The sequence below is a fragment of the Pungitius pungitius genome, chromosome 8, assembly GCF_949316345.1.
Source record: "Pungitius pungitius chromosome 8, fPunPun2.1, whole genome shotgun sequence".
In the NCBI taxonomy this organism is placed as follows: Eukaryota; Metazoa; Chordata; class Actinopteri; order Perciformes; family Gasterosteidae; genus Pungitius; species Pungitius pungitius.
Genome location: NC_084907.1, coordinates 15819925 through 15846932, shown reverse-complemented (window position 1 = coordinate 15846932; position 27008 = coordinate 15819925). Strand labels below are relative to the sequence as shown.

General features: G+C 46.9%; 2 protein-coding genes across 5 annotated transcripts in view; both read left to right on the top strand.

Moving 5' to 3' along the window:
• The window catches only part of srgap2 (SLIT-ROBO Rho GTPase activating protein 2), a 44498-nt gene extending 27367 nt beyond the window's left edge, over positions 1–17131 (top strand). For 2 of the 4 annotated variants that reach the window (XM_037490804.2, XM_037490807.2), the window contains exons 3-23: positions 1983–2145; positions 4061–4123; positions 4989–5204; positions 5566–5694; positions 5967–6188; positions 6290–6391; positions 6494–6691; positions 6795–6879; positions 7340–7367; positions 7638–7668; positions 8341–8401; positions 8631–8708; positions 8826–8960; positions 9064–9169; positions 10619–10843; positions 11771–11850; positions 12231–12429; positions 13059–13196; positions 13448–13667; positions 13767–13877; positions 13984–17131. In XM_037490804.2, coding sequence (XP_037346701.2) covers positions 1983–2145; positions 4061–4123; positions 4989–5204; positions 5566–5694; positions 5967–6188; positions 6290–6391; positions 6494–6691; positions 6795–6879; positions 7340–7367; positions 7638–7668; positions 8341–8401; positions 8631–8708; positions 8826–8960; positions 9064–9169; positions 10619–10843; positions 11771–11850; positions 12231–12429; positions 13059–13196; positions 13448–13667; positions 13767–13877; positions 13984–14550 — 3157 coding nt within the window. In that variant the 3' untranslated portion in view covers positions 14551–17131. Of the gene's footprint in view, positions 1–1982; positions 2146–4060; positions 4124–4988; positions 5205–5565; positions 5695–5966; positions 6189–6289; positions 6392–6493; positions 6692–6794; positions 6880–7339; positions 7368–7637; positions 7669–8340; positions 8402–8630; positions 8709–8825; positions 8961–9063; positions 9170–10618; positions 10844–11770; positions 11851–11969; positions 12196–12230; positions 12430–13058; positions 13197–13447; positions 13668–13766; positions 13878–13983 lie in introns of those variants that run through there. The other 2 variants (XM_037490805.2, XM_037490809.2) reach the window with 2 other exon arrangements.
• Positions 17132–17926: 795 nt separating this feature from the next.
• On the top strand, positions 17927–26709 carry ikbke (inhibitor of nuclear factor kappa B kinase subunit epsilon). Its single transcript, XM_037490810.2, has 21 exons — positions 17927–18301; positions 18650–18782; positions 19349–19486; positions 19765–19894; positions 20041–20222; positions 21625–21785; positions 22038–22148; positions 22235–22414; positions 22822–23018; positions 23303–23361; positions 23482–23573; positions 23694–23795; positions 24006–24063; positions 24297–24409; positions 24497–24573; positions 24662–24701; positions 24788–24889; positions 25315–25411; positions 25540–25619; positions 25703–25774; positions 25868–26709. Exons 2-21 carry the CDS (start codon positions 18693–18695, stop codon positions 25929–25931), a joined length of 2145 nt encoding a protein of 714 aa, XP_037346707.2. The 5' UTR covers positions 17927–18301; positions 18650–18692; the 3' UTR covers positions 25932–26709.
• Positions 26710–27008: the final 299 nt, after the last annotated feature.

Below are 27008 nucleotides of genomic sequence, written 5' to 3'. Positions count from 1 at the left end.
GGTTGATTGGTCACACAGAGAAGCCCTCACAAGTTGCACACTCAAGATTCAAAGATTCTAAGTATTAGGACAGCTTTACTGGTGATATACTTGCTGGTTGCACCTACATATTATTTCCATGTGGGGTTTGTGCTCTGATTGGGGCTGATGTCACATGGAAGATCACATGGTCGTAATGACCACACATGGACTGTAAATCGGAGTTTTGTGGCAAGAGTACGTGTCCAACTTAGTTATTAATAATTATTAGCTCATGCTACTATTTCCAACTCAAGTATGAAAGGGTAAGCTTTTATCTTGAGTTTGGCAAGTTTGTCTCACCTATTTTCTTAAAAAAGTCTTAATACCCCCGTCCTCATCAAGAAACAGTTTATTTATTCATTTTTTAAACTATTTAATTAGGAATTGGAGCCAGGGATAAAGAACCATAATCTATAAAGCAAATAGTCGTTAGAATCGAGCTCGATAAAATCTCTTGATATCCAATCCAGTCGGTACTAAACTTCAAAGTTGATCTGCAGGACCTCTCCTGCCGTTCCCTCGGAGCATTCAACCCTTTCATGTTGCACCCGTGTACAAAACGACCCGCACCAATGCCCTGTTTAATGCTGAGGACCTTGATCCTGAACGTAAATGACCATTTAGCATTTCCCCCTCCCAGACCTGAGGAGCGGCTCCGTTCCCAGCGTGCATCATGTGACCTTCGGAGGGCCGGGTGACATTTCAGTTTGTTTACCTGCCGCTAGTTCAGGGTCACGGAGGGTTCGGTGTTGATATGTCAACCCCGCGCTGCATTACGATCGCCATGGCGATCTCTGGTGGCCTGAGGGCGGGTTGATGGAGAAGTTAGCGGAGGAACTGCGTGTCGCCTTTTGGTGGAGAATGAAGTTGTGTGAGGTTTTTAGCAGGAAATGAAGCAAATAAGCGTGTGTCCACATGAGCTTTGCTCAAGTTTAGCATACTACACATTGTTAGGGCTTTCTTGTGTGTGTGTGTGTGTGTGTGGGGGGGGGGGGGGGGGGGGGTGTTATTGCTCTTAGTTGGTCATCTGACCAGTGACAGCGAGTACCAACATACCACATCATTGTCTATGACTCATCTCATCTGTCCCAACTTCCCCCCCCCCACGCACACAAAAACACACACACACACACACACATACACACGCATGCATGCAACCACACACAGCCCTCCCCCTGACACTACCCCCACTACATACCCCTCAGTGAAAGACTTTCTCTGTCTGTCTGACCTTGTGGATGCTTTGGGTCATTGCTCTACATTTCTGCCCCCCCCCCCCCATCTGTCTGTGTGTGCGTGCGTTTTCTGTGTGTGTGATGTAAATGCCTTGCAGCACTTGGCGGTTTCTATCCAGTTAAAGCTTCTCTTAACGGCACAAAGACCTTCTTTCATCCACTTACACTCACTCATAATCCATTTTACCCAATAGATCATCCGTGGATCATCCATAACACATACTGCACACACACACACACTCACACACACACACACACGCACACACTGTGTGCAGACACTTTAAACAGAGTTGTATTGTCGTTGTGAGCAGTATATTGATAGCCTTGCATTTGTGTAATGGCTTAATGTGTACTTGAAGCAGGACAATGAAACAGTACTGAGCAATTAAGAGTCTTTGTGAAACCATTACAGTCTTCTAAGTCTCTCTCCTTTTGTGTTCTTTCACATCTCTCTCTCTTTTTATTCATCTCTGCGACAGCTGTGCTTTTGGGGGAGTCTTGACTCTTCCCGCTGGGTTTTGAACCCTGGCTGAATCCCCTTTTGGCTCACTTGTCTGTGTGTGTGTGCGTGTGTGTGTGTCCAGTTTGATGTACGGTTCATGTTAGAATTATCTTTAGTCTAGCGTTAGCGCTGGATTGAGTTCAGGTAAAGAGACTTAATGCTAGTCATCTCTCCCAAAAGGTGCTTTAGAGGTCCTTGAATGTCTGCATTCTGTGTGTCTGCAGGAAGGAGCACAGCATTTTATCCCCCGTGAACTGCTGGAACCTGTTGCTGCTTCAGGTGAAGAGGGAGAGCCGGGACCACGCCACACTGTCTGACCTCTACCTCAACAACATCATCCCCCGCTTCGCTCAGATCAGCGAGGACTCAGGGCGCCTCTTCAAGAAGGTAACGCACACACTCAAACCCACTCGGGCCCAATAAGCTCTCTACGCGTCATGTCTGTGCGTCGCTCATGTGTCTCTGAACCGCATACGCTTCCTGTGTTGGCGGACTTGGTGACTGGCAGCGAGTCAGCTGAACCTCTAGTCAGGAGACAAGGAGACATGCCTGGTGATGGTGAGAAAGGAGACATTTAGAAAACAAAACAGAGAGAGCCAAAAGAGGGACTTGGGACGGAAAGAGGGGACGACAGGAGAGGACAAGAGAGGAGAGGATGAAGTCCTTTCTCTGGAGATCAGAGCTTACTGTGACCTTGTAGAGAGTCCTGCACCTCCAGGCAGCACACATGCAACGATGAAGCAATGATTCTCTGTCCCTACCTATGTATGTCCCTTGGGAACTGCTCTTTGCAGCTGTAGGGTGGGGCTTCAGGCCCACGTGGACGGAGAGGAGCACGTCCTCCACGGCACCTTTTCATGCAGCTGCTGACATTCCAACATTGATTTGTGTTTTTAATGTGCTGCTTGTTCTTCCCATCCTGTTTGGCTCATTTACTGCGTGTGCACGTACGCACCGAGTAAACTGGGAAGGCTAGTCAAGGGTGGATAATAAGTGTCAATTATAACACACCTCGTCAAGAACATCATCATCACGACTGGTTTCGTAGCAGTCATCACATTCGGCTCAGTTCAGAGTGTTTATGAGCTCCTCACTGAAAGTGTGGACGCACTAATGAGTCGTACTGTGTTAATTAGTACAAAAACAACATCGAGGGACATTGAAGCATGCTAGTTTCCGTTTTTTTCCTGCCGAGGCAGACGGGGGGGGGGGGGGGGGGTCAAAGGCAAGACGAGAAGTCCAAAGGTCAACATGCATAGCTGATAGATAGGAGGGCCTGGCCATGGGGGATGGCTCTTTGATTGGCTGTTGTCAGGCTTGTTGTCACCTAATATGAGCCTCCCACAGCACTTTAAAGAGCGGGGGGGGCGGAACCACCTCAGTTATCCTGTTACCTCCTCCGTCTGCTGCGCTGCCTTCAATCTTTTGCCTGCTGCCCCCCCCTCCCCCCCCCTCGCTGCCTGACCTTTCTGCTCTCTGTAATTCTCCTGTCCACCTTTTCTGCACAACCCTTCCAATTCTCTCCGTCAGCTTGTCCACATGTTCTCTCCCATCTATCCATCCGTACACCTTCCAGCTTTGTTACTGGTCCACCGTGGCGTCCCCACTGCATCTCTGTCTTGGGCCTTCCTCCAACTAGAAGGCAAACTAGACTTTTCTTTTTCGTTTGACAGTCTGTTGGCTTGCTTTTTAAAGTCAGTGGTGTTTGTGTGTGACTCTGTGCACACATAGGGCTCCTCTTGGAGCTTGTCCAGGCCTCTCTCTGCCTCATTGTTCCAACCAGGTCTAAATGGTGTCCTTTCAAAGGTTTAGGAGGAGCAGTGCAAACAGTTGCGTATTTGTGTACATGTGTATGGAGTCTTTTAAATCTGTGGGTTGCCATGATGTCATCGGTCACTTTTGGCTCTCGGCCGTCCTGTCTGGAGAAGGGCAGTGGCTTTCTTAGTCCCAGTCTCCTTGTCTTCCCTCTTTTGTTTCTTTTTGTTAAACCATTGGCTCTCTTGCCCACTCCGTCTGTGTCTCCCCGCCAGCATATAAAGATATTTATCTCCCACCTTAAAGTCCACATCCATTCACTTCCACAGTCCATTACTGCCTTGCACATTGATCTGGACTTGTGACCCCTCCGCATCGCATTGCCAGATAATCTCGGTCTTGATTGATGTTGGGGCAGTTGGTTGCCCTCATGACCGCGCGGGTATGAAGGTCATTAGTTGGCATAGAGACAAGGTAAATGGACGGACAATAGAAGCTGCAAGTAATGGCGCCGAACCACATTAATCCGTCTTTTATGTCCCTTCAGAGCAAAGAGGTTGGCGTACAGCTGCAAGAAGACCTGATGAAAGTTCTTAATGAACTTTACACGGTAAGAAAACACACCGACATTGCAATCACGGAACGTGGCTTGGCTCATGGGAAAGGTATTTTTCGAGCTCTCCACTCCACTTTGGTCTCAAAAATCACAACCACAACTTCACTCAAAAATCACAAAGCATTCATCTTAACGGAATGGCGCCGACATGTTGTATAGAACATTCATGATCCACAAGGGATGAAGCCAAGCAAACATCAGGCTCGACAGAGACAATAGCTGTAGACCTTTCTTGCAGAATGATCCCAGGTTCACGCTGTAGTCCTGCTGCCGTGGACATCCCTACAACATGACAACAACATTTGCTCTCCTCACTCTGCGTCTGGTTACAAATGTCCATGGTTTTTCCAAAGGGACTGAGGCAATAGGAGCGTGCGTGTGTGTGGGCAGTTTCCTGCCGCAGCACAACGGCTTAGCCGCTCAGCTCGGCCAATAACAGCAGGTCTTAGGCTGTAATTATAGATATCGTAAGAATTCGAAATAGATCTGGGTTTGAGTGACGCGCACGTGCATACTCATACACGGACTGCTGCGGATCGGCCTGCAGCCTTGTGGGAGGGTTGGAGCGGTGTAACGGCGGCTGTGGCGGCGGCCACTGGAATAAGGCTGACCCTGCACACGCTTCATGCGACATGTGACTTTTCACGTCAAACCCTTACCGCCATGTTCCGAGGACAGCGGCGAGGAAGAGGAGAAGGAGCTGGCCGTGTGATTCACCAGAGGCCGGTTACAAATAAAAACATAATTTCCGCCTGCATGTCGTGTTTTTCTTTGTATGTCGAGCATCAGTGGGGTTAACCCCGCTATGGTAAGAGACATGGTGGGTGAAGCTCAGGCGTGCGTTTGCCCTTGTCCCCAGGTGATGAAGACGTACCACATGTACAACACGGACAGCATGAACGCAGAGTCCAAGCTGAAAGAGGCGGAGAAGCAGGAGGAGAAGCAGATGGGACGCTCCGGTCGGCAGGACGACCGGCAGACGCCGCGCTCCCCCGACACCTTGGCCAGCATCAAGACCGACGAGAAGCCCGTCCGGCGCTCCAGCGTCAAGAAAATTGAGAAGATGAAGGAGAAAGTGAGCGGGGGAGGGGGGAGAGGGGGCGAGGGGGGGGGGTACAGGGAGGAAAGCTGCTTCAGAGCACTCCGCCGGTTGTCACGCAGACCTTAAAATGTGTGTCTCATGAATGATTTATCAGTGCCGGACTGGCTTATTGCTCACCGTGTCCACTACAGCTCGGGCTGTCACGGCAACATGGTTCACCACTTCTTATTCTCTGTAATCTATACGGAGGGCTTTCACTCCATCACCAAGTATTACTTCCCCCCCCCACCCCCCTCAATTTGTTTTACCCTTCTCCTTTTCCTGTTTTCATTCATTCTCTCCTTTACAACCTCTCTTTTGGTCTATCTCTCTTTCTCTTTCTTTCTTTTGTCAGAGACAAGCAAAGTACACAGAGAACAAGCTGAAGGCCATCAAGGCCAGGAATGAGTACCTGCTAGCTCTCGAGGCCACTAACAGCTGTGTCTTCAAATATTACATCCACGACCTTTCCGACATCATTGACGTGAGTATAAACACACCATATTACTCTGTGAGAGGAGCTAACACGTGTCGACAGAGTGTGTGTGGGGGTGTGTGTGTGTGTGTGTGTGGGGGGGGGGGGGGGGGTGTATCCCTCTGTCCGTATGCTCCAGCCGGTGGAGGCCCCTCGGTCAGTCTCTTCACATTAGCCTCAGTGCTCCGTAGACCGGCTTCCCCCCCCCCCCCCCCCTTTGTCTCTTTGCCTCCCAGCACATGTGTGTTGATGTACTTTTATTCTGTGTGTGTGTGTATCAGTGCTGTGACCTAGGTTACCATGCTAGCCTGCACCGCGCCCTGAGGACCTACCTATCTGCAGAGCAGAACGTAGAGATGTCGAAGCACTCGGGCCTGGAGACGCTGGAGGGAGCCGCGGAGAGTCTGGAGGCCAACGGGGACAAACAGAAACTGATGGAGACCTACAACAACGTCTTCTGCCCCCCTGCTCGCTTTGACTTCCAGTCTCACATGGGAGACACGGTACAGAGCCTCGTCCTTATTAGGCGGTGATGCTCGACAGGGATCCATACGGCGCGTTGAAGGTCCCTGTTAACGGTCTCGCTGGGTTCTGTCCTTCTCAGATGGGAGTGGTGTGTGCACAGCAGCCGCTGGAAAGCGAGCTGCTCCAGAGGTGTCAGCAGCTGCAGTCCCGCCTCGCCACACTCAAGATTGAGAACGAGGAGGTGGGGACATCTGACACAAATTCTTCTCTTTCAACCCCTCTCAGCATTGTTTGTTAATCTCAGCATTTTGCTCATTGTGTTTTCTTCTTCACTGACACTCAGGTGAAGAAAACCATGGAGGCCACTATAGCCAACATCCAAGAAATGGTGACGGTGGAGGACTACGACGTCTCTGAGTGCTTCCACCACAGCAACAGCATGGAGTCGGTCAAGTCCACTTTCAGTGAATCCTATCTCAGTAAGCCCAGCCTGGCCAAACGACGGGCCAATCAGCAGGAGACGGAGCAGTTTTACTTCACGGTCGGCACTGGTTGTGGTCATCAAGGATTTGTCTGGATACTTGAGCATAATTTGCACACATTGTGTGACACCCCCCCCCCCCTGTGCCTTGTGTGTGTTGTAGAAGCTGAAAGAGTTTCTGGAAGGCAGGAACCTCATCACCAAGCTGGAGGCCAAGCATGACCTTATTGACAAGACCATGGGAGAGAGTGAGTGGGCCCGTCATAGCGTCCTTCATACTTTTTAAACATCGTCCTCGTGTCCCCTGTGCGTCCTACTGGGGAAGGCCTGGTGCCCTGAGGAGGAATAGGGGGCGGATCGAATACATGAGTGGTTTCATGGGGGGGGAGGGGTTATTTATTTGATAATCCCAAGCTATATATCTGTGAGTGAGTGATTGAGTGAGTGAGTGGAGGTGACAGTGACCATATGTTGATGCAGCTGTGTGTGTGTGTGTGGAGGGGGGTTTCTTAGGGCCAAATGTGTCTACGTTTCCACAAGCTTGCAGGAAAATGTCTGCTAAAAAGTGCGTGTGCACACTTGCAGGAGCTGAAGTAGGAAGTTAGTTTCAGTCCATCTGAAGCGATTTCCTCATGTGTCCTGCTTTTGCTATAACTGTCTATATCTCTTGCCCTCCCCTCCCCCTCTTCCTGTTTCTCTCCCCTTTAGGTCAGAAGACTGACTGTTGCCTTGCCAGGTAGGTGTGGTGAAGGAAGGAAATATGCACGCACGCACACACACACACACTTGCATGTACCATAGCAGTGTTTAGGCTTGATTTCTTGGCAGCCAGGGGTATTATTTTCCCCGTCACTGTTTATAGATATTTTCAACACATGTGCAAATGTGTCAGTGCATGCATATAAAGCGTTACCAGAGTTTGAGAGTATGAATAGACTTTCTTTCAGGACATAATGACAGAGTGCCGTTTCCCTCTCTCTCTCTCTCTCTCTCTCCCTCTGTGTAGTGGACGGAGAAACTCTGCGGTGCGGAAGCAGGTGATTATCTGTCAGAAGTGTGTATCTTTGGTTCTCAGTGTCCGTCGGCTTCTCAGCTGGAGCCGCCGTGGCCCTGATTTGAACGAGCCACGTGTTCTCGGTCACCTACGGGTGAAATGCACTTTTGTATTCACCACACTCAAAATGAACATAAGCCAAGACTCAAATATTTCCATGTGTATCCCCGGTTGAATCCCTTTAGCCTGCTGGAGCAGTGTCGTGCAATCGGTAGCCGCTCCTTTGATTGATCTCGTGTTTGTGGCTCCCCCTCGTGGGGTAGCTTGTGTTTTAGGCCACCGGCTCTCACTTTGCAAAAGGAAAATCATTCTATTGTTTTAAAAGATGGTAAGGTTTGAGATAGTAAGATCCCGATGAGATTCACATCACGATGGGCTAATAAATCAGCCAGAATACCTTCCTCGGCGTTACCTCCCAGAGATTTCTCTAAACCCCAAACAAACAAAGGGAAAAGGAAAAAGCGCAGTCTCCTAGCAACAGCTGAGTACCCTGCCCACCCCCTCCCCCGGCATATGTCAAATGTGTGTGCACCGGTGCGTGTGCGCGTGCAGACATGTGTTGCGGAAATCCTCCCGACAAGATGTGCAATTTTTCCGCACTGGCCTCCTGTCTCGTGTTGCTTTATCTGGAGTAATTCCCCTTCCCCTGTTTCAGGAGTCTGGTGAGGCCATTCCTCTGATGGTCGAGAGCTGCATCCGCTTCATCAGTCGCCATGGTGAGTGGAATTCTCCGGTGAAGTGATAGGTTCAGCAGCAGCTTTCCCTGTGCACCGATTGGTTGCATTGTGAGGCCAAGTCTGATTGGTTCTTGATCAAAATGAATCTGGGAACTTTCTCGGCTTGGAACTGGAAATGCAAAACTGCAGCAAACAATGAAATCTTGAAATACGAAGAAGAAAAAAAGGATTAGATTTAAATAACCAGTTTGTGTTCATGTTTCTGTAGGTCTGCAGCATGAGGGCATCTTCAGGGTGTCTGGCTCTCAGGTGGAAGTCAATGACATCAAGAATGCCTTTGAGCGAGGTAAGGCTGTCATCTAGGAGGAAACTGCAGCATTTTGGATTAAGTTGGAGTTCGTCCAGTGCTTTATTATCTTTTTTTGTACCACCATCTTCTCTTTGTCTTCCTGTCCGTGTGTAGGCGAGGACCCGCTGGCAGGGGACCAGAATGACCACGACATGGACTCCATTGCTGGCGTCCTGAAGCTCTACTTTAGAGGACTGGACCACGCCCTCTTCCCAAAGGAAGTCTTCCATGACCTCATATCCTGTGTTTGTAAGTCTCTCGTCCTTTAGTGGAGCTTTGTGTGAGTTTGTATTCATGTGCTGGATTGTGTGAGTCATTTCCTATAAGTAGTGACTTTTCTTTTGTTTTCCAGCCATGGAAAGCCTGCAGGATCGAGCAGTGCACATTAAGAAAGTTCTGCAGTCTCTGCTGAGCAAAACACTCATCATTATGAGATACCTGTTCGGCTTCCTCAACCAGTGAGTATCAGTGCAAGTTAGCCAATGGGAGACATACAAGCATTGAGGTTGTTGCATGGGTGAAAAGATAAAGCTACTTTCTGGGATATTTTACATCCAAATTACTCTAAACTCTGACTCTAACCTAAGCTAAGGATTTTGATCAAAACCCATTTAATTTTTTTCTGTGAGTAGACCTTTGTTTACTGGAAGATGTTTTGGAACATTGATGGATATTTGATTGACGTTGAGGTCGGTATCTTGAGACCCATTTTGGCATTGTGTGAACAGGTTTAGGAGCCGGGCTTTAGATTGTGGCTGTAAGATTAGAGTAATAGTTGAAGTGTTCTTCATGACACCTTATGACATGAATACAGTATTCAGCCTGCAGCAAAATGCTTCTGGCTCTGTGCGACGTGTGGAATTTATTTAATTTGAACTTTTGAAGAACATTGCCTTAATGCAATAATCTACTTTTTTGTTTGTTTGGTTGTCTGCCACAACAACCAAACATTTGGCCTCTTTTGAACTGTAGGCCTCAAACCAAAAGTCAATATACAACGAGTGGTGCTTGTCACAAGGGTTTTACTGTGTTCAATATATAGTTGGCTTAGTAACTAATAATTAGTCTATAAAATGAAGGCCAGTGTGATCCGCTAACAATTCCCTATACAAACTCCATAGTTTCATAAACACCAGATTGAGGTTTAGAGACCTTTTGTTTGGCTTCTCTCACCGAAACTAAACATCCTATAACCTTTTGTGGGAAGTCAAGTCTCGACCGTAATGAAAGTCCAATGTGCAAAGTCCATTTCTGCCTCCTCATTCCTCCCCTTCCCTGTTTCCATTTTAAGTTTATTTGTGAAGCCCGTTATTGCACAACACTTTCTTAATGTGCTCACAACCCCCAGAAGCGCAGACTCTTGAGTAAAGGCCATAAACACACTCTTAGCTATCGGTGCTTTTCAAATGTGTTCATTGTTTGCTACTGTATCGGTTTAATATATGCTGTTACCCGATACATGATTGATTTAAGACACACACACACACACAACCTGGAGATACACAATACAGGCCTGAGCTTACACAGCATTTCGGTCAAGGAAGCGAAAGAGAAAAAGAAAAGGGATGTGGGGGGACGTGAAATGTGAGACTCCTGGGCAAACACGGTGGAGCTTCTTCTTTTCCTGAAGTGATTTACAGTCGGCTCAGTGCTACTTATTCTCCATCATCATCATCGGATCCTCGCCACAGTGAGCGACCCAGGTGATGTATTGACGCAGGCTTTGGGGAGTGTTTACCGTTGGACCTTGTGCGGTCCGACGCGCGCCGGGATGCTCGCAGGAAGTCTGTGAAAGACGGGTCCCGGGTGCTTGTGGGCATAGTCGGCTTTGTTCAAATGACGTGTTGATGCGGCAAAGGTCTCTAAAAACGACTCTGCTTTTCCCCCCCGCGCACCCCCCCGCGCAGCCTGTCCCAGTACAGCGACGACAACATGATGGACCCATACAACCTGGCCATCTGTTTCGGCCCCACCCTGATGTCTGTCCCCGAGGGCAACGACCAGGTCTCCTGCCAGGCCCACGTCAACGAGCTCATTAAAACCATCATCATCCACCATGACACCATCTTCCCCAAGCTGCACGAGCTGCAGGGCCCCATCTACATCATCCCTGGAGCTGGAGATGACTTCTGGTGAGCAATTGCTGAGGCTAGCAGGAGAGTCGGGGTTGTGTTTTCCAATTGTGATGTAACTAGAGGGGGGCTTGGAGATGATTAGGGGGCAAGAAAAACGGGGCAGGGGGGGTGGGGGGGTCAGCTGGTCTGCCCTGCTCCGGGCCAGGGGAGGGGGGGGGGGGGGGGCATGAGGATCAGCTTTCCATCCATCACACAGGAGTTTAAAGTGCGGCCTGGGAGAGCACAGCATGCAGGCAAACACACTCACTTACCAGAACGCACACAAGGGGCAATTTGTCGTGTACCGTGCCTCGGCCCCAGTTGTTATGAGTCATTGGAGTTGTTTGGACTGTTGGTTACGCTGGACGAGCAGCTCTCCGTCGCCTGTGTACAATGTGTAGGCCGTAAGATATTATCGCACCGGTGTCAGTTTCATTATAACTTCAATTGGCAGCTTTAAAAGCAGCAGGGCAACAGGATTAGAGGGGGGGGGGGGTGCATTTAGTGGTAAGGTTGTAGATTGCATCCACCTGAATGCCCCTCCATTAACCTCTCCCTTTCCAAGAGGGGAGAACTATGGTGGTCCTCAGGGTTGCGTCAAAATGCAAAAGGCGCCCTCTAGGGCCAGGCTTTGGTTTCTGTCCGTTGTAGATGACTGTAGAAACATGTGTGAAGAGAGGGGCCCCTCCCTGTGAGATAAAACGATGCAATCAATACAGCTAATGCCGAAGAGACACATCTCTCGCAATAGGATCATATCGACCGCGGTGCCAAACTGGAGCGAGGGTATAAAGCTAGAGGGCCCCGTCCCCACTTCCTGCGCCATCCGTCTTCGGTTAGAAGTACTGCCCTGGTCCATTCAGTGTGAGCGTGAGGTCAGGATGTGAGTCATCAACACGTGGTCAGTCTCTAACCTCTGTGCGTGTCTCTGTGTGTCCACTTCAGTGACAGTCCACACTGTGAGCCCCCCATTGTGGAGGAGCCTGCGCCGGACACCGCTTGTGTCACCCGCAACAGCGAAGATGGTGCATAAAACACACACACACACACACACTTGAATAAATGTATTTTTCATACTGTACTCAAAGAAGTCAGTCTTCTCTTGCCACGAGTTTATGAAATCTCACCTTACTTTTCTCAACAGTTCCTCTAATGGTTTAACCCAGCCCACATTTTTCTCCCAGTAACTTGTTTATCACGCTGCTTTGTTGCTGCTCAGCAGGTCAAACATTCGTGCAGTCACCAAACACAGCGATACTAACCTGCTACGCACTAATCCGGCCTCCCTTTCTCTTCCACCTCTCTCTCTCTCTCCCTCCTTCGTCGCTGCCTCTTGCTCCTCCGTCCACTTCCTGTGTCGCCCCCCCCCCCCCCCCGTCCCCCCCCCCGTCCCTCTGAACCTCAGGCTCCTTGGCTGTTTCAGAGTCCGACCCGTTCGAAGCCATCGCCCGGTTCGACTTCTCCGGCCGAACGAATCGGGAGCTGTCGTTCAAGAAGGGCGCATCTCTGACGCTGTACCAGCGAGCTTCCGACGACTGGTGGGAGGGACGACATAACGGGGTGGATGGACTGGTGCCCCACCAGTACATCACGATCCAAGAAGCGTAAGATGTGTTGCTGTCTTTTGATATTTAGAAGTATTACTATTATTATTACATTTTACTTTGTGGAAATGTGGAAAGAGCCATGTACAACTACACTAGTTCTTTACTCCGATCAAAGGGAAACCCACAAAGTAGTCCACTGGAAATCCCCATATTAAGGAAGTTGATCTGCTGTCATACAGAACTGCTGTCATCAACTTCCTGGTTAACTGGTTGTTCATTGACCACAACGTATGTCACTGGCTCCGGGAATTTAGAGGGGAATACTTTCTCTTGACTGCACAAAAGTAAACTAAGACAGGTTGGTGTAGCAGTTCTAGTTAGAGACCACATTTTCCAAAACTCAAAAGGTTATAGAGATCAGAATTCCTACTAGACAAGAATATGTATATAATAAGATGACAAATACTGGATTTTCCCTTTAAGTTTCTGTCCTTTTCGTTGTGGCTTTGTGTACTAGTTCAGCACAGTAATTTACTTCAACGGCTTTCATCCTCCCGTGGTTACATCACTGTGACCTGTTCGGATGTGACTCCGTCAGCTGTCGTTGCTAATCAGCTTCACAGGTACCAGCGAATGTGTCGGCTGCGTCTCTCCTAAATAAACCAGCGCTTGGTTGTTTGTTTCAGGTGCGATGGGGGCCGGGGAAGTCCAAAGGCCGATGTGGACAGCAGGGACCTGCTGGAGGAGAGAGTGTCCACTAGAGGCAGCGCTGCTTCTCCTACTGGAGCTCATGTGGCGGACATCTACCTGGCCAACCTCAACAAGTGCGTCTGGGGCTATTTACACCATCGCATAGCTTTTCATTTGCAGCTTCAGTTGGTGTGACATGAGTTGTAAAATAATGTATATAAAAAAAAGAAGTAAGGAATCATAACCATTAACAATAAATAGATGATTTATTCTTTTTTTATGATTCAAGTTTTCTTTTTTGTTGTTGTTTTCAAACTTTTTAGTCCTGAAACCACAAAAACTCAGTAAATAGGTTAAATTTAACTGAAACATGTGTGTTATTCAGGTTGAGGAAACGTCCAGAGTCCGGGAGCATCCGAAGAGCGTTCCGTGGCTCAGAGAGCGACGGTACGACTCCAGGAGCCAGTGGGGGGGGAGGAGGGGGGGTTAGGACCGCTTCTCTTCCCGTCGGTGGGGCTCTGGTAAAAGAAACTGGAGACAAACGACCCGTCAGCGCTCACAGCATCCTCAACTCTGTCACCCGCCACTCTTCTCTCAAGACCAAGGTACAGGGGCCTTCTCACCTTTGACCGGTCAATGTGGTGAATGGACTGTTTGGCCTCATCTTCAGCCAGCATTTAATCCAGGGCATTGTGGATGTTCAGGTGGAGAGTCCACAGCTGCGCAAGACGACCTCAGCGGGCCGCTCCAAGAGCTTCAGCAACCACAGACCCCTCGACCCCGAGGTCATAGCCCAAGTGGAGCACAGCTCTCAGGTACGACCCGGTACAATCCCTTCCACCCCCCCCCCCATCTGAAGTGCTTTGTGTGTGTGTGTCCACAAAGTAATGCTTGGCTTTGTCTCTGCCTCTGGCGTCGCAGGACATCGAAGCTGCGATCGAGCTGAGTAAGTTTGAAAGACAGAGCACCTCCAAGCACACCCACACCCCCGACGTGGTCCTGGACACACTGGAGCAGCTGAAAGGTCTGGGTGGCGGTTGCGGCGGAGGAGGAGGAGGAGGAGGAGGAGCCTCGGAGCCCTCCAGCCCGCTGCACTCCCGTCTGTTAAGGGACAGCGATGGTGGCTCCTCCCACAGCCACCCACTTCAGCGCAGCGCCTCCTCCGCCAGCGACGTGCCCTCCTCCTTCCGCCCGGTCAAGAGCCGGCCGCGGAGCCCCCTGCCGTCTGCCACCTCCCCCTCTCTCTCCTCTTCCTCCCTCTCCTCGTCTGTACCTTCCTTTAGAGAGCTCCGCCCCCCAGCGACGAGGCCCAAGCCGGTGGTGTTCCCAAAGAGTGGCGGCGGCGGCGGAAGTCCAGCCATGGGTTCCCCGACCTCCACTGTGCCCCCGACACCTCCTCCTCCACTCGCCGGCCACACTCACTCCCTCCCTCACACCCCTCCTCCTCCACCTCCGCCCCAGTCTACTGACAAATCCTGCCCGGCTTAGACCTCCTCAATCTGACCTGCGATGCTGATAACTTGCAGAGCCTTTTGATTCTTACAGCTCTCCCACCAGGTGCAGAAAGCACTCGCTTTGTTTCACACAAGACCTAACCCCACTACCCATGTGTAGCATTCACCTCTTGTTGTCCGGCCTAAGGCTCCATGTTCCCTTTTAGAGTGTTTTCCTGCCCTCTGCTGGCAGCTCTGCCTTACTGCAGTTAAACTATCAGAGGGCGTAGGTTGGTGAACACCCCTCAATGCCACTTCTTTGTCTTTTGCCACCGCAGAGATCCCAGGCATCACTGGATTTTATGTCCTTTTTTTTTTTTTTTTTTTACAAGGGAACAGGACTCAGGCTGGACACCTGCAGACCTAAAACGTACATACACTAGTTTGTGATGTCTGAAATTGTGTTTGAGTGGGTGTGAAGGAGTGTTACTTGCCTTTACACAGAGATCTACGTGAGGAACAAAAAGCACTGTTTGATTTTGTATAGTAGAAATGACCGAGTTTTGTTTCTTTTTAATGACCCATGTTTAACGGAAAAGAAGGGAGTGTTTTATTCCTGAGAACAGACTGTGAAAAGCTAAGCTCTCTCTCTGCAAAGATATTAAACACACTGACTTGCTGCTGCAAAAGTTCAAGACTGGAGATAAGGTTGACATTTGTGACTGATCAGCGGAAAGAAAACTGGGCCAAATATCAGTGGAAGTCGTGTGATCGAGAGCTTTATTTGATCTCTTCCTCAAGGGTTTGATATGTTGATGATTTCATTTTTATTTTTTTCTGTTCTTTATTAGTACCGCAACGGGGGCATAGCGGGACCAGCGTTCCCCAACGGTCATTTTTAAATACACATATAGCAATACGGATGATACAAATCTTAGTTTGAGGCATTATGCTGCTTCTCTCCTGTAGCTCTAACATGTGTGTGTGTGGGGGGACAACTGAAACCCAGCAATTTTATAGGTAATGTTAGACTGCACACACACGCATTCTCTCAAAGTGTGTGCGTGTTGGTGTTTTGTGGCAGCTAAACGCCTTTCAGGTTTTCCTCGCATGCTGGGGCCACGGACAGCGGCCACCACGGCCAGCTTGCTGAATGCATCAGTTTATAATTCTGCAGCACCCGACGCAACTTGGAACAGAGTTACAGCTTGCTCCTTTAAATATGAACTTCACACTTAACAGTAAAAGGGTTGTATTATTCTAACGGTGTGTACGTATGTTTAATAATCACATTGATAACTGGAAAGCATGGAGCTGAGAATCCTCTTAAGTGTGCGTGTGTTTTTTTTTTTTTTTTAATAGAAGCAACCAACCACCTCATCCAATGCGTTCTTAAGCAAAAAATGCTTTGTTGTTACGTACCAGTTGTTGATTAATGCTCAGAATCTGTAACGTGTAGCCGTCTGGGTGTGTGCGCGCCTGTGTGGGAGCATGCGTGGATGTAGCACACTCCCACCAACAGACAGATAGTGTTCCCCCACCCCCAAAAGCTGTAAACCTAGTGGAAACACTGGTATGTATGCACCCCCGCCCAGCGCCCCTTTGCAGTGTCCACCCACCAGAAAGGGATGCCACCCAACAGCAACTGTCTGGAGAGACACAGGAGTACCAGCGGCCTTAGTGCTGAATAAATATGCACTGTGTGTACATGCAATCTGACAAAAAGCCTTCAAGTACATACATGATAAGAAGTCATCCTCAGCCACTGCTGTAACTGCAACAACGGCAGTCTAAACAGAAGGAGGAAACCCATATCTAAGGGCTTACATTGTTTTTTGCAGAATTGTACTTTAGATAAATTAGATCTGATGAGGAATTATGTAATATGTGAATCCTTTTGCAAAAGTGGACACATGGCATTCGGGGTGGTTTGTATTTCACAAACCATACTGAACTATTTGTACTGAGGCGTCTTCATATTCCCCACTAGCTCACACCCCTGTTCTCCCAGTAATACAGCACATACTGCATTCCTGTATGCTCTCTACCAGGTTATGAATTATACCTGTAAAAGTGTATTTGTATACTGTTCTTGTGTTACCTGGTGTATTTGTGTCGCTCTTACCTCATGACAACTGGAGGGACTGTGACTGTGTGTGTGTGTGTGTGTGTGTGTGTGTGTGTGTGTAGTTAAGGGGGTGTAATTTACCGCCATAAACAAACACACACAGACGTGCATGTGGCTGGTTGATGTGTTTGTCCCTAATTCGATCTCAAATCAATCATTGTGCACTTGAACAACTTGGCTTGCGTGTGGACTAACTGTGTGGGGACGGTTTGTCCGATTGGAATATTGTTAAATATGCATTTTGTGTCCATTTGAAGACGGCAGAACTAAAAAAAAAAAAAAAAGACTGTAATGTCAAATCTATTTATAGTTGTCTCTGTATTATTGGAGAATCCTGTGTTCAGATGTACTTTGTATATACAATGTTGTACATTACAGAGGTACACTCTTTTTTGGTACAATATTGTACAGTAATAGCAATAGTAGTCTAATCAAATAGGCCTTATATAATTCCATGTGTAGTTCTTGTAGTAGATCTTTTTTTAATAAACATTGCTTGCTATATAGAGTCTTGAATTCTTTCTAATGTGTTGAGGACATTTCTGACTACTAGGATGCTGAATATGAAGTATTTTTACAGTACAGATGGAGATTTCTCCAATGTTAAAGCCCTCTTTTTGCAACTTCAAAAACACCATTTCTCTATATTTGAACTGCAATAAAAACATATTTCTCAATAGTTCCAGACAAAGACCAATCTAAATGTGTTAAAGACCACTCTGACTACTCCTGTATAAAATATTTTTACTCTACAAATTTAGAGAACTATCCAAAGTAGAAGTCCTATTTTTGCAATGTTAAAAAGACCATTTCTGAATGTTTGAATGGCAATGAAAATAATTTTCTCAATAAGTCCAAATTATGATTGATGCATGTGTTCAGGACATCTTTTAATCTTCCATTACACATTTTAAATATTTTTACAGAACAATCAGAGAAATCTCTGAGTCAGATGGGACCTTAACACATGTACTCGGGTATAAGAAAAGTTTATTGCCATTCACACATTGAGAAATAATCTTTTTTTTAATCTCATGTACACTGATACTTCTGTCATCTTTAATACCGTAAATGTCAGCATACACGTGCACTAAAATCTAAGCGTCTGCTGAGCAGTAGAAAGTTGAACTAGAGGTTCCCTTTTAAACACATTAACGTGCAAACAGAGAAGTGTCACACGTCACATATGGTGCTCCCAAAGGTATCTTGGTGAAACTCTCGTGACTGTTGGTTTTGCTTTTGAAAATACATGAGCACATTGGGGTGGGGGGGGTCCTGCTTTGGACGGAAGTTGAAACTGTCAACTCTTCAATTTACTGTATTTCCGCCACCTTTTAAAGATTAACGAGTGCAGCCCGTGTGACGTCGACACTTCCTAAATCATTCATCGAATCTTTCCTGCTCGCTGGGGAATTATTTGGATCCATGTAGGAGATGAGATGGCGTGTTTTTGATCCTCTCCGGCGGCTTCAGACACGCGCCTCACCGCGGAAGAAGTTCCACGCGTAGGCGTGCAAACCAGCGGCTTCAGCGCGAAGCTCCCGTAACTTACACCACCGACGGTTACTTTTAAACGCCACATTTCACGGAGGAAAGCAGCGGGAGCTTGTTTGGAAGCCGGGTGGTCCGGTCCGGTCCGGTGGAGGCGGACCCTCTGTCCCGGAGCCTGTTTGTTGTGGTTGGTACCGATTTGACTTCCAGGTTTTATTGGGGCGGTCCACGTAAGGCAACCTGACCCCGTTCTACCTTAGTTCGTTAAACTGAATCACCGAGTAGCTAAATGTACTGGCTGACATGAACGTTAGCATATGTGGTTGCTAACGGAATTAGCTCCTGTCGGATGGTGTCATCGAAGTGCGGGCGACGAGCTGGTCGTTGGTTTAAATTGGAAACCGGCGTGAGCCAAAGTTAAATAAAAGTTAACGTCAACGTGTATCCCCACACGTTAATGCCACACTGCCCCAATTAACGCTACGTGAACTAATTTGTGAATTTCCTCCTTCTTCCATCTCCCTGCACTAAACAGGGCGCCGTGTCCCTGCGTCGCTCCCCCGGTCTCCTGCTCCAGCATGACGGGCAGCACGGCCAACTACCTGTGGTCCCTGCAAGACCTCCTCGGACAAGGGGCCACTGCCAATGTCTACAAGGCACGCAACAAGGTGCTGTGGCCGCCATGGGGGGCATTTTTAATCAACACAGCACACTGACAAGTGCTTGTCCTTAAAGCATATTGTTAACCACACACAGTCTGTATTTCCATTGTCATGACGTTTTAAGAAAAATCTTAAATGCGTTGAAATGACGTCTTTGCGTAGACCAGATTTTGCCGACCAGTTCATTCATTGTTATGATAATCTTAATGATATTATCGTCTCTCTTTCAACCTTACGTTACAACATGACACATTATCAAGAAATGTACCCTTTTCTAGCACGTTGATGTTTCACGCACTTTTTGGCCGGTCGGAAAGACGTTGAAGTGAGGTCTTAGACGTTCAGACCTCATTTCAACCATATTTCAACCTTGAAATGACGCCTTGTGCTCACAGGGGAAGTTTACCACGGAGCACCTCATTCACATCACTTGTGCCCTCATCTCAGATGTTTTCCGGCTTACTCTTTCGGCTGACAAGTGACCTAGATTGTGTGATTAGCAAAAAGATGTGGCTGCAGTGCCGCTGCTTTTGACATTCTTGCATGTGTGATGCTGATGTGTGTGTCTGCAGAGGTCGGGTGAGCTGGTAGCCGTTAAGGTGTTTAACTCTGGGAGCTACAACCGGCCCCATGAGGTCCAGATGAGAGAGTTTGAGATGCTGAGGAGGCTCAAACACAGCAATATTGTCAGGCTGTATGCTGTGGAAGAGGTGAGGCTACCGCAAAAAAAAGCAAAAAGAAAATACGGCCATGTGGTGCCGGGATGTAATTGACACTGTGTCTTAATTCTTAAATCTGCAGTGCTGTAATTTATCAATCCCATCACAAATTTCCAAGCATATTTCTCTCATGTAATGATGTTAGTCCTGTTGGGATCAGCGTCTTTTGATTTGCATGTATCGTAGTAGTATATGTGATGCAGTAGGATTTATTATATTCTTGTACCATATACCAGGACAGCCCCTAATATCGTCCTGTCTGTCTCCAGCTGCCCTCCAAACAGAACGTGCTGGTGATGGAGTATTGTTCAGGAGGAAGTCTACTCAACCTGCTCGAGGAGTTGGAGAATGCCTTTGGCTTACCTGAAACCGAATTCCTCATAGTTTTGCAGTGTGTTGGTGGGTGTATGTATGTATGTATGTATGTATGTATGTATGTATGTATGTATGTATATATGTATGTGTGTGTATGTATGTGTATATATGGTATTCCCCAATCATTTTGTATACCTAAACTGAAGTATTCCTCCCTTTCCCATCTTCAGTGCTGGGGATGAATCACCTGCGAGAAAATGGCGTGGTACACAGGGACATCAAGCCAGGCAACATCATGCGGCAGGTTGGGGAGGACGGAAAGTCTGTTTATAAGCTGACTGACTTTGGAGCAGCGAGAGAGCTGGAAGATGATGAGAAGTTTATGTCTATCTACGGAACGGAAGAGTATCTGGTAAGATAGCAGTCCCAGAAATAAACAATAAACAAGTTTGCTTATATCCGAGAGTCAAAGATGAGTTTAGGTGGCTTTTAGAAAATACCTGAGTGCATTCTATAGTCCTTAAACATTCGTGAAAAACTTTGCAGGCAGAAATTGGCGGGCCTGAATGTGTCGGATTAAGAAATCTAGGAAAAGTTTTCCTTAACTTTTCAACAAATACTGTGTACACATAACTTGTAGGTCTTAAAGGATTCTGCTAACTAAAGGTTTGAGAACATAAATAATAAGAAACATTGGTGGAGGTTACATTTTCACAGCCCACATTTATGTTTAATCAGTTTTATCAGCACCATGAGGGGGAGACAAATGCCCACTTTAATGTTGCACAGTGTACCGGTACTAGAAAGGTACCGCGGTACCTTTATGTTGAAAACAGTACGGTTTTGAATATTTTTAGTACCAGTACTTCATTAAGAAAGCATGCAACCACAGTGAGATTTGGAAATACTTATACTAGATGCACCATTTAACGTCGGTGCTGTGTGTTTGTTTTTAGCGTGAGAAGTTGCATGTGTGGCGTGAGTACGTGTGAAAACACACAAACGCGTTTGTTTTCCATTTGCCATTTGTTTAAGTGTTCAAAAAGCGGGGCAGGAACAAGCTGGTAAAAAGGGAACCTTACAGATGTTTGGAACCATACTGATACAAGTATGAAAAGATAAAATGACCCCCTTGAAGCCGAGGGATCTCTCCCACAGGTGCAGAAGTGCAATAGTGTCATGTGTGCAGAATAAACAACATTTAAAAAAAACATCGATCCACAGGAATGAAACAACAACGATGATGAGACTAACCAAAGAAGTGGCTGCACTATTGGTAGCAGAAATAATAATAGAAATTAATTACTGATCATAATCCATGGTGGAATTCCAAGCAGTAGCAGTGATATTAATGTAACTAACAGCCTGCTCCATTCACAAAACAACAAAATGTGACTTTGGGAACAGAAAATCCTTTTACAGCCTCTGGAGCGTGGTGGACTATTATTAGATTATTGCACATTGGTAATCTATCTGTTCAGTTTTTTTTTCTCCAGGGAAGACTGCCATAGCCTTTTGGAAAACAAAGCACCATCTGAATCTCTGTGCTGCATGTGATTGGTGTTTTTTTATTTATTTTTAATGAAGCCGAACATTGAATCCACTCAATCTCCCTCCCCACGTCATTAGTCTGTGTTCACTTTAAATTCATGGAACCTTTATGAAAACTGGGTGGCCACTTTGTCCAAGCACACCGCTTTCACATGTCACTTTTTATAATACAGAAGTTTGTACGATTATCCTAGCTGCTGTTACTGAATGAGGTATAATGACCACAAAATGTTTCGTCTGTGTGTGTGTGTGTGTGTGTTCAGCACCCCGACATGTATGAACGTGCTGTGCTGCGTAAGCCTCATCAGAAATCCTACGGAGTGAGTGTGGACCTGTGGAGTATCGGTGTGACATTTTACCACGCTGCCACTGGGAGTCTCCCCTTTGCACCTTTTGGAGGACCGCGCAAGAACAAGCCCACCATGTGAGTCAAAGCATCAATGCAATGACTTGTCTTTAAGCTCCGTACCCACCCGCCAAGTTCCACTTTGGGAAGCATTGCACCATGAAAGCGGTAAATAGTTTCAGTGTCAATAATAACACCACTCAACCATTTTAACCTGCCAAATGCTTATATATTCCCTTTAGCGATGGATTTGTCTGCATGTTGTTTCGTCAGGTATCTGGTGGAGCACAAACACCCATCAGCCTGACTTTTTTTTTTTTTTTTGTGTAGGTACAAAATAACTACAGAGAAGCCTATGGGGGCAATAGCTGGAATACAGCGGGTGGAGGGCGGGCCAATAGAGTGGAGCTACCACCTACCTCACAGCTGCCAGCTCTCACAGTATGTCAACTGATAAAGAACATGCACTAACGAGTAAGGAAATAAATAAACGAAAAGAGAGGCTAACTTATCACTTCTGTCTGCAGGGGTCTGGCGATGCACTTGGTTCCGATCCTAGCCGGCATCCTGGAGGCGGACCAGGAGCGGTGTTGGGGTTTCGACCAGTTTTTCAAAGCCACCACAGATGTGCTGCAGCGGCAGCCAGTTCACCTCTTCTCTCTGCAACAGGCCATGGCGCACTGCGTCTACATACACCACTACAACACGTCAGTGCGCACACGTCCTAAACAAACACAAGTGAAGCAGTCTAACGGTTGGACTGCAGCTGAGTGGAAAGAATTGGTTTTCTCCATATTAGTAAGATTATATCTCTAGCGACTGGTGTGACACACTTCAAAGCCAGTTGCACTTTAACTTTATTTTGCGTTTTTTGGTGACTTTATGTCATGGCCCATGTTGGGTGGGGCTTTATGAGAAAAGTAGATCCATGTAAATGTGTCAATCAATGCAACCCCAGCTTTAAAACTACCTCTGTGCTTGGCATTCTGGGTGGGCCAGTACGTTTGTGCAGAATAACAATGTAGAGAATAAACCCTGATCTTCAGGTTGCAGAATCAGACCTGACATTTTAGTCTCTAACATCCAAAAAACCTCTCTCTGCCCCCCCCCACAGGGTGTTGATGTTCTTAGAGGAGGTGGCTTCTCAGACCGGCATAGCAGTCCAGCTGCAACACCTGCTATACCTTGGTCACAAGCTCCCTCTGGAGGGCAACATGAAGGTGGCCAACCTCCCACACACGTCACACGACAGGCCCCTCATTCTGCTCAGCAACGGGCCCGAAACCAATGGCAGCTTTCCACTGAGGGAACGTAAGACGCTCAAAGAAATACACCCGTGATATGTTTCTGTCAAGTCTTTGCTATTCCCAGAGGAAGATATGAAGGAGTTTGGACGATAGTGCGAACCAGCATCACATTTTCCTCAGAGGGCACATAAATATCTTTGGAACCAGCTGTTTAATGGGGAAACTATATACAAAAGATAATTCAATTAAAGATAGTTTAAAAGTGGAATTCATCCCAATTGTGTGCATACATGCACCGTTTCCATAAGTCATGTGTTTCTGAGGTTGTGTTTTTGGCTCCTTTTGTAGCCGAAACACCAGTCATCCCATCCCGGTTCGATGTTATGGCAGACTACAACTTCTCCAAGGTGCTGTTCTGCTGATTTTCTTTTTACAGCCATATGAAATGTTCCGGTTGTATTTAAAGAAAATGTAACCTCATCTTGTCCATAATTTATCATCTGCTCTTATCCCCCTGCCGTCTGTAGGTTATAGTGGGAGTGGTGCACCAGTACCTGAGGATGGTGCAGTTGCTGCACACACACAGCGGCCTCCTGCTGCAGGGATACTACAGCTACATGTGAGACACGGCGAATGCTGACATAAGGAGTATTTGCTTTACTGCGGGCGGAGACGCAGCCTCGAGGTTATGTACTAATGCTGCAGGTTTTATCCCTCGCACACTCTGATGGCTCCTCAGGATGGTGTTTCGCGGGGAGTGTGAGAAAGCAGTCCACACTATCGCCATGATCACCATTAGACTGCAGTGTTGCCTCATCACGGAACAAAGGACTCACACACTGTGAGTTCATCGACACACTTTTTGAGTTTGATAAAGGGATCTCGCACACAATGACACTCATTACGGGACAAGGCAGTAAGGCAAATTAAGCGTCCGTTGCTTTCTAAAGGTTTTGGTCATTCCTTGTGCGTGTGGCGCATTTCTTTTAATTGTTGTAATTCAATCCCCAACCTCCCCTTTTTTCCTCCCTTCTCTGCTGTGTCGTCTTAGAGCCCGTTATGATGCAGAAAACCAGGGCTCAACTGAAAGCAGGAATAGGCTGCATCGTGTGAGTAGCATGAGGAAGAACTCTCACAGCGTGACTAATGAGGCTGATGGAACTAAAGTTTGTCATGGGTCTTTTTTTGTGTATTTTTATATTTCTTCATCAATGAGTCCAACCCACCAGAATGTGAAATGTAAAACACTAAAAGACATATAAAACACATTGAATAGACGGAATGTGTACTATTTGCTTTGTGTCAGGTTGGTGATTTTTTTTTTTTGGCGTCGCTGTCGCAGGTACGTGAGCACTTGCCTATATACAACGCGGGAATCCAAGAGTTCCACAGCCGACTGGACCATATGCAGATAGAACAGGCCAAGCTGGCAGAGGCGCTGGCCAATGACCAGAGGTACTCCAGGCCCACGCGGATCCTAAGTCTCAGGGAGGTTACTGCGCTTGGTGTTTATTGAACTCTGACGTTTTGCCTTCCACACAGCTGTCAGAAGATGGAGATGCTGAAGCAGAGGATAACGGCGATTCATCAGCATTATCGGAAAGACAGACAAACTGGCAGTACGTATCTTTTTTTATTATTACACTGTAACTAGTCTTCTTGTAAGGGGTCAAATTGACAATGCCTGTTTTTTCCTTTACACCACAGAGTTGGCATATAACGACGAGCAAATCCACAAATTTGAGAAGTGAGTGTGTGTCCACGCAGCAGGCAGCCTGTGCAGAGCGTTATTCTGAGCTCTCCTGTAATCCGCTTGTCACTCTTCCATCCCAGAATCCACCTGTCGTCCCACATTAAGAGAGTGAAATCTCTCTTCAGAGAGGACTGCGTGCTGAGATACAAAGAGCTTTTGGCCACAACCAAGAAGTGGAGCAGGTCAGAGCAGGCTCTCAAGTTTTTAATAATGAGGTGGTAGTTTTGTAAATAAAGGGACAAAGTCTCTCATTTTAAAACATGTTACTTACCCAATGCATGTCTCAATGTTAGGTTGAATATTTGGTAAACAAAGCTTTTAAGGAACTAAAAAGGTTTTTGTTTACGTTCAAGAATGGTTTGGGGGTAAAACGCGGGTTGTGATATTGCTTTAAATGCACTGGTATATTTTTAAATCTGGGCTATTTAGCTTCCATAACACGTCCTCTCGTGGAAACTACTGAAGAGTAAGCCTTCGGATTTCTAACTTCAGTGTTTGTTCACTTTAGCGATAACAACTTTGTTTTTTTCCCTCTGAATGAAATCCCGGTGGCACGTTGTAGAGATGTCGAGCGTGGACTCACTAAAGTGTCTCACTGTGTTTCCAGTGTTTTACTGGAGATGAAGACCAGACTGCAGGACTTCTCCTCCTTCTCCACCGGCTTGTTTGCAGACGTGGAGATGTGTGAGCATCACCTAAATAAGGTCAACCTCTCACTTTCACTGTGTCGACGGTCTCTGCAGCTCATACCAAATGTATTTCTTGCATTGATAAAGATGTTGTGTAGCGTCTCTGTGATGTGACGATGCAACGTTTCGTCTGTCCCCCTCAGGCTCTGGACAGAATTCTCTGCACTCTGCAGTCAGAGCAAACGGGACAACAGCCAGAGATCAAGGACCAGATGGTCTCTAGGTGTGTGTCTCTGTTTGCGTGTGTGTGTACAAGATGGAGACGGTTGCCCAGTTGCGCTGAGAACTTCTCTTCCCTTCTTCTAGGATGCACCATCTGAAGGAGGAAATGGAGATGTTGGTGAGGGAACTACAGTGTAACAACAGCATCATTGAGGGGTGAGTCACGTGTCCCCCTGCATGTCTCTCTTAAAACTCACAGCCCAATGTGCCGTAGTTGACCGTGGATGATGTTTGTGTTTTGTTTTGTAGTCTGGGAACGGTGGGCCCTGCAGAAGCTTTGGAGCCAAACTTGGCCAGACCGTCTACGCTTTGACAAAGGAGCTGTGTCCTTGTGTCTTCAAATAAAATGCCATTGACCATGTGCTGCGTTTTCTGTCAGGGAGCGGCTGAAGCCTAATGCTGTAAGAAGAGGATGCAGCCAAAGACAATCAATATGATGTGAATCTCAATTTAGAGATGAGATGCACATAATGGAGAGGAAGGAAGCGCTGCGGGCGTGTGTGTGTGTGTGTTTTTGTTTGTTTATTTGCAAGGCTAAACATTACCTTTAGTGTTATTGTATTTCTAATATGTTGCCACAGTGAAGGACCGACAGGAAAAGCAAAATTAATTCCTAGGCAGTGGCTAAATATTTTGCTTACGCCTGTGTGTCTTGTTTGTCCCCTAGAAGAAGTACCGCAAACAGGAGAACCTCAAATGAAGTGTGTGTGCGTGTGTGTGTGCCTGCTGTCTTATGTTGAAGGCGTGAGATGTGTGCTTTTTTCCTAATGGTTGATCATTCAAATGTTTACTTTAAGTACATCATCTAAATGCAAGGTGATAAATTATATCTTTGATTGTCAGCCTTTCCAAGCACACAGCGCTGTCATTTTGAAAATAACAGCCAGCACAGCAAATTAACAGTATGAAAATAATTCTGACATTAGCCATTGTGACTCTAGGGTTTGTTTGTGTTTTCAAAGGGGATGAAAAGGGGGAAAAAATGCTTTTACTATACTTCTTAACATAAACTTTTTTTAAACTCTTGTTTTTGTCTGGACTCATATTATCTCCACACACACAAGTAATGCCAGCTGAAAAGTGAAAATAAAGACGATAAGATCACGACTGACTTGTGTTTGAAAGAGAGAGAGAGAGAGAGATAAACCACAAACAAGCAAGCTGTTGAGACACTGAGTACACAGAACGAAATTGAAAGTTCCCTCGATCCGTGTAGGCGTGGGTGTCATCGGGGGCTTTCTCGGTGTAGCGAGGGGAACGAGTTACTGCCTGTGTGGTTTTATGCAGCTCATGACATGCTCTTGTCAAAGTGGGAAATTTGATAACTTTCCTGTTCTTATCCCACACAGACCAGTGTGACATTGTGTTTTTATCAGTAAACAGTTATACG

Bases quoted from the DNA above. Each gene is read 5' to 3' on its own strand.
- ikbke (XM_037490810.2), top strand. From the start codon at position 18,693: ATGACGGGCAGCACGGCCAACTACCTGTGGTCCCTGCAAGACCTCCTC. The intron at 18,783-19,348 runs GTGCTGTGGCCG...GTGTGTCTGCAG, and splicing joins TCTACAAGGCACGCAACAAG to AGGTCGGGTGAGCTGGTAGC. The intron at 24,890-25,314 runs GTCAGAGCAGGC...CTGTGTTTCCAG, and splicing joins ACAACCAAGAAGTGGAGCAG to TGTTTTACTGGAGATGAAGA.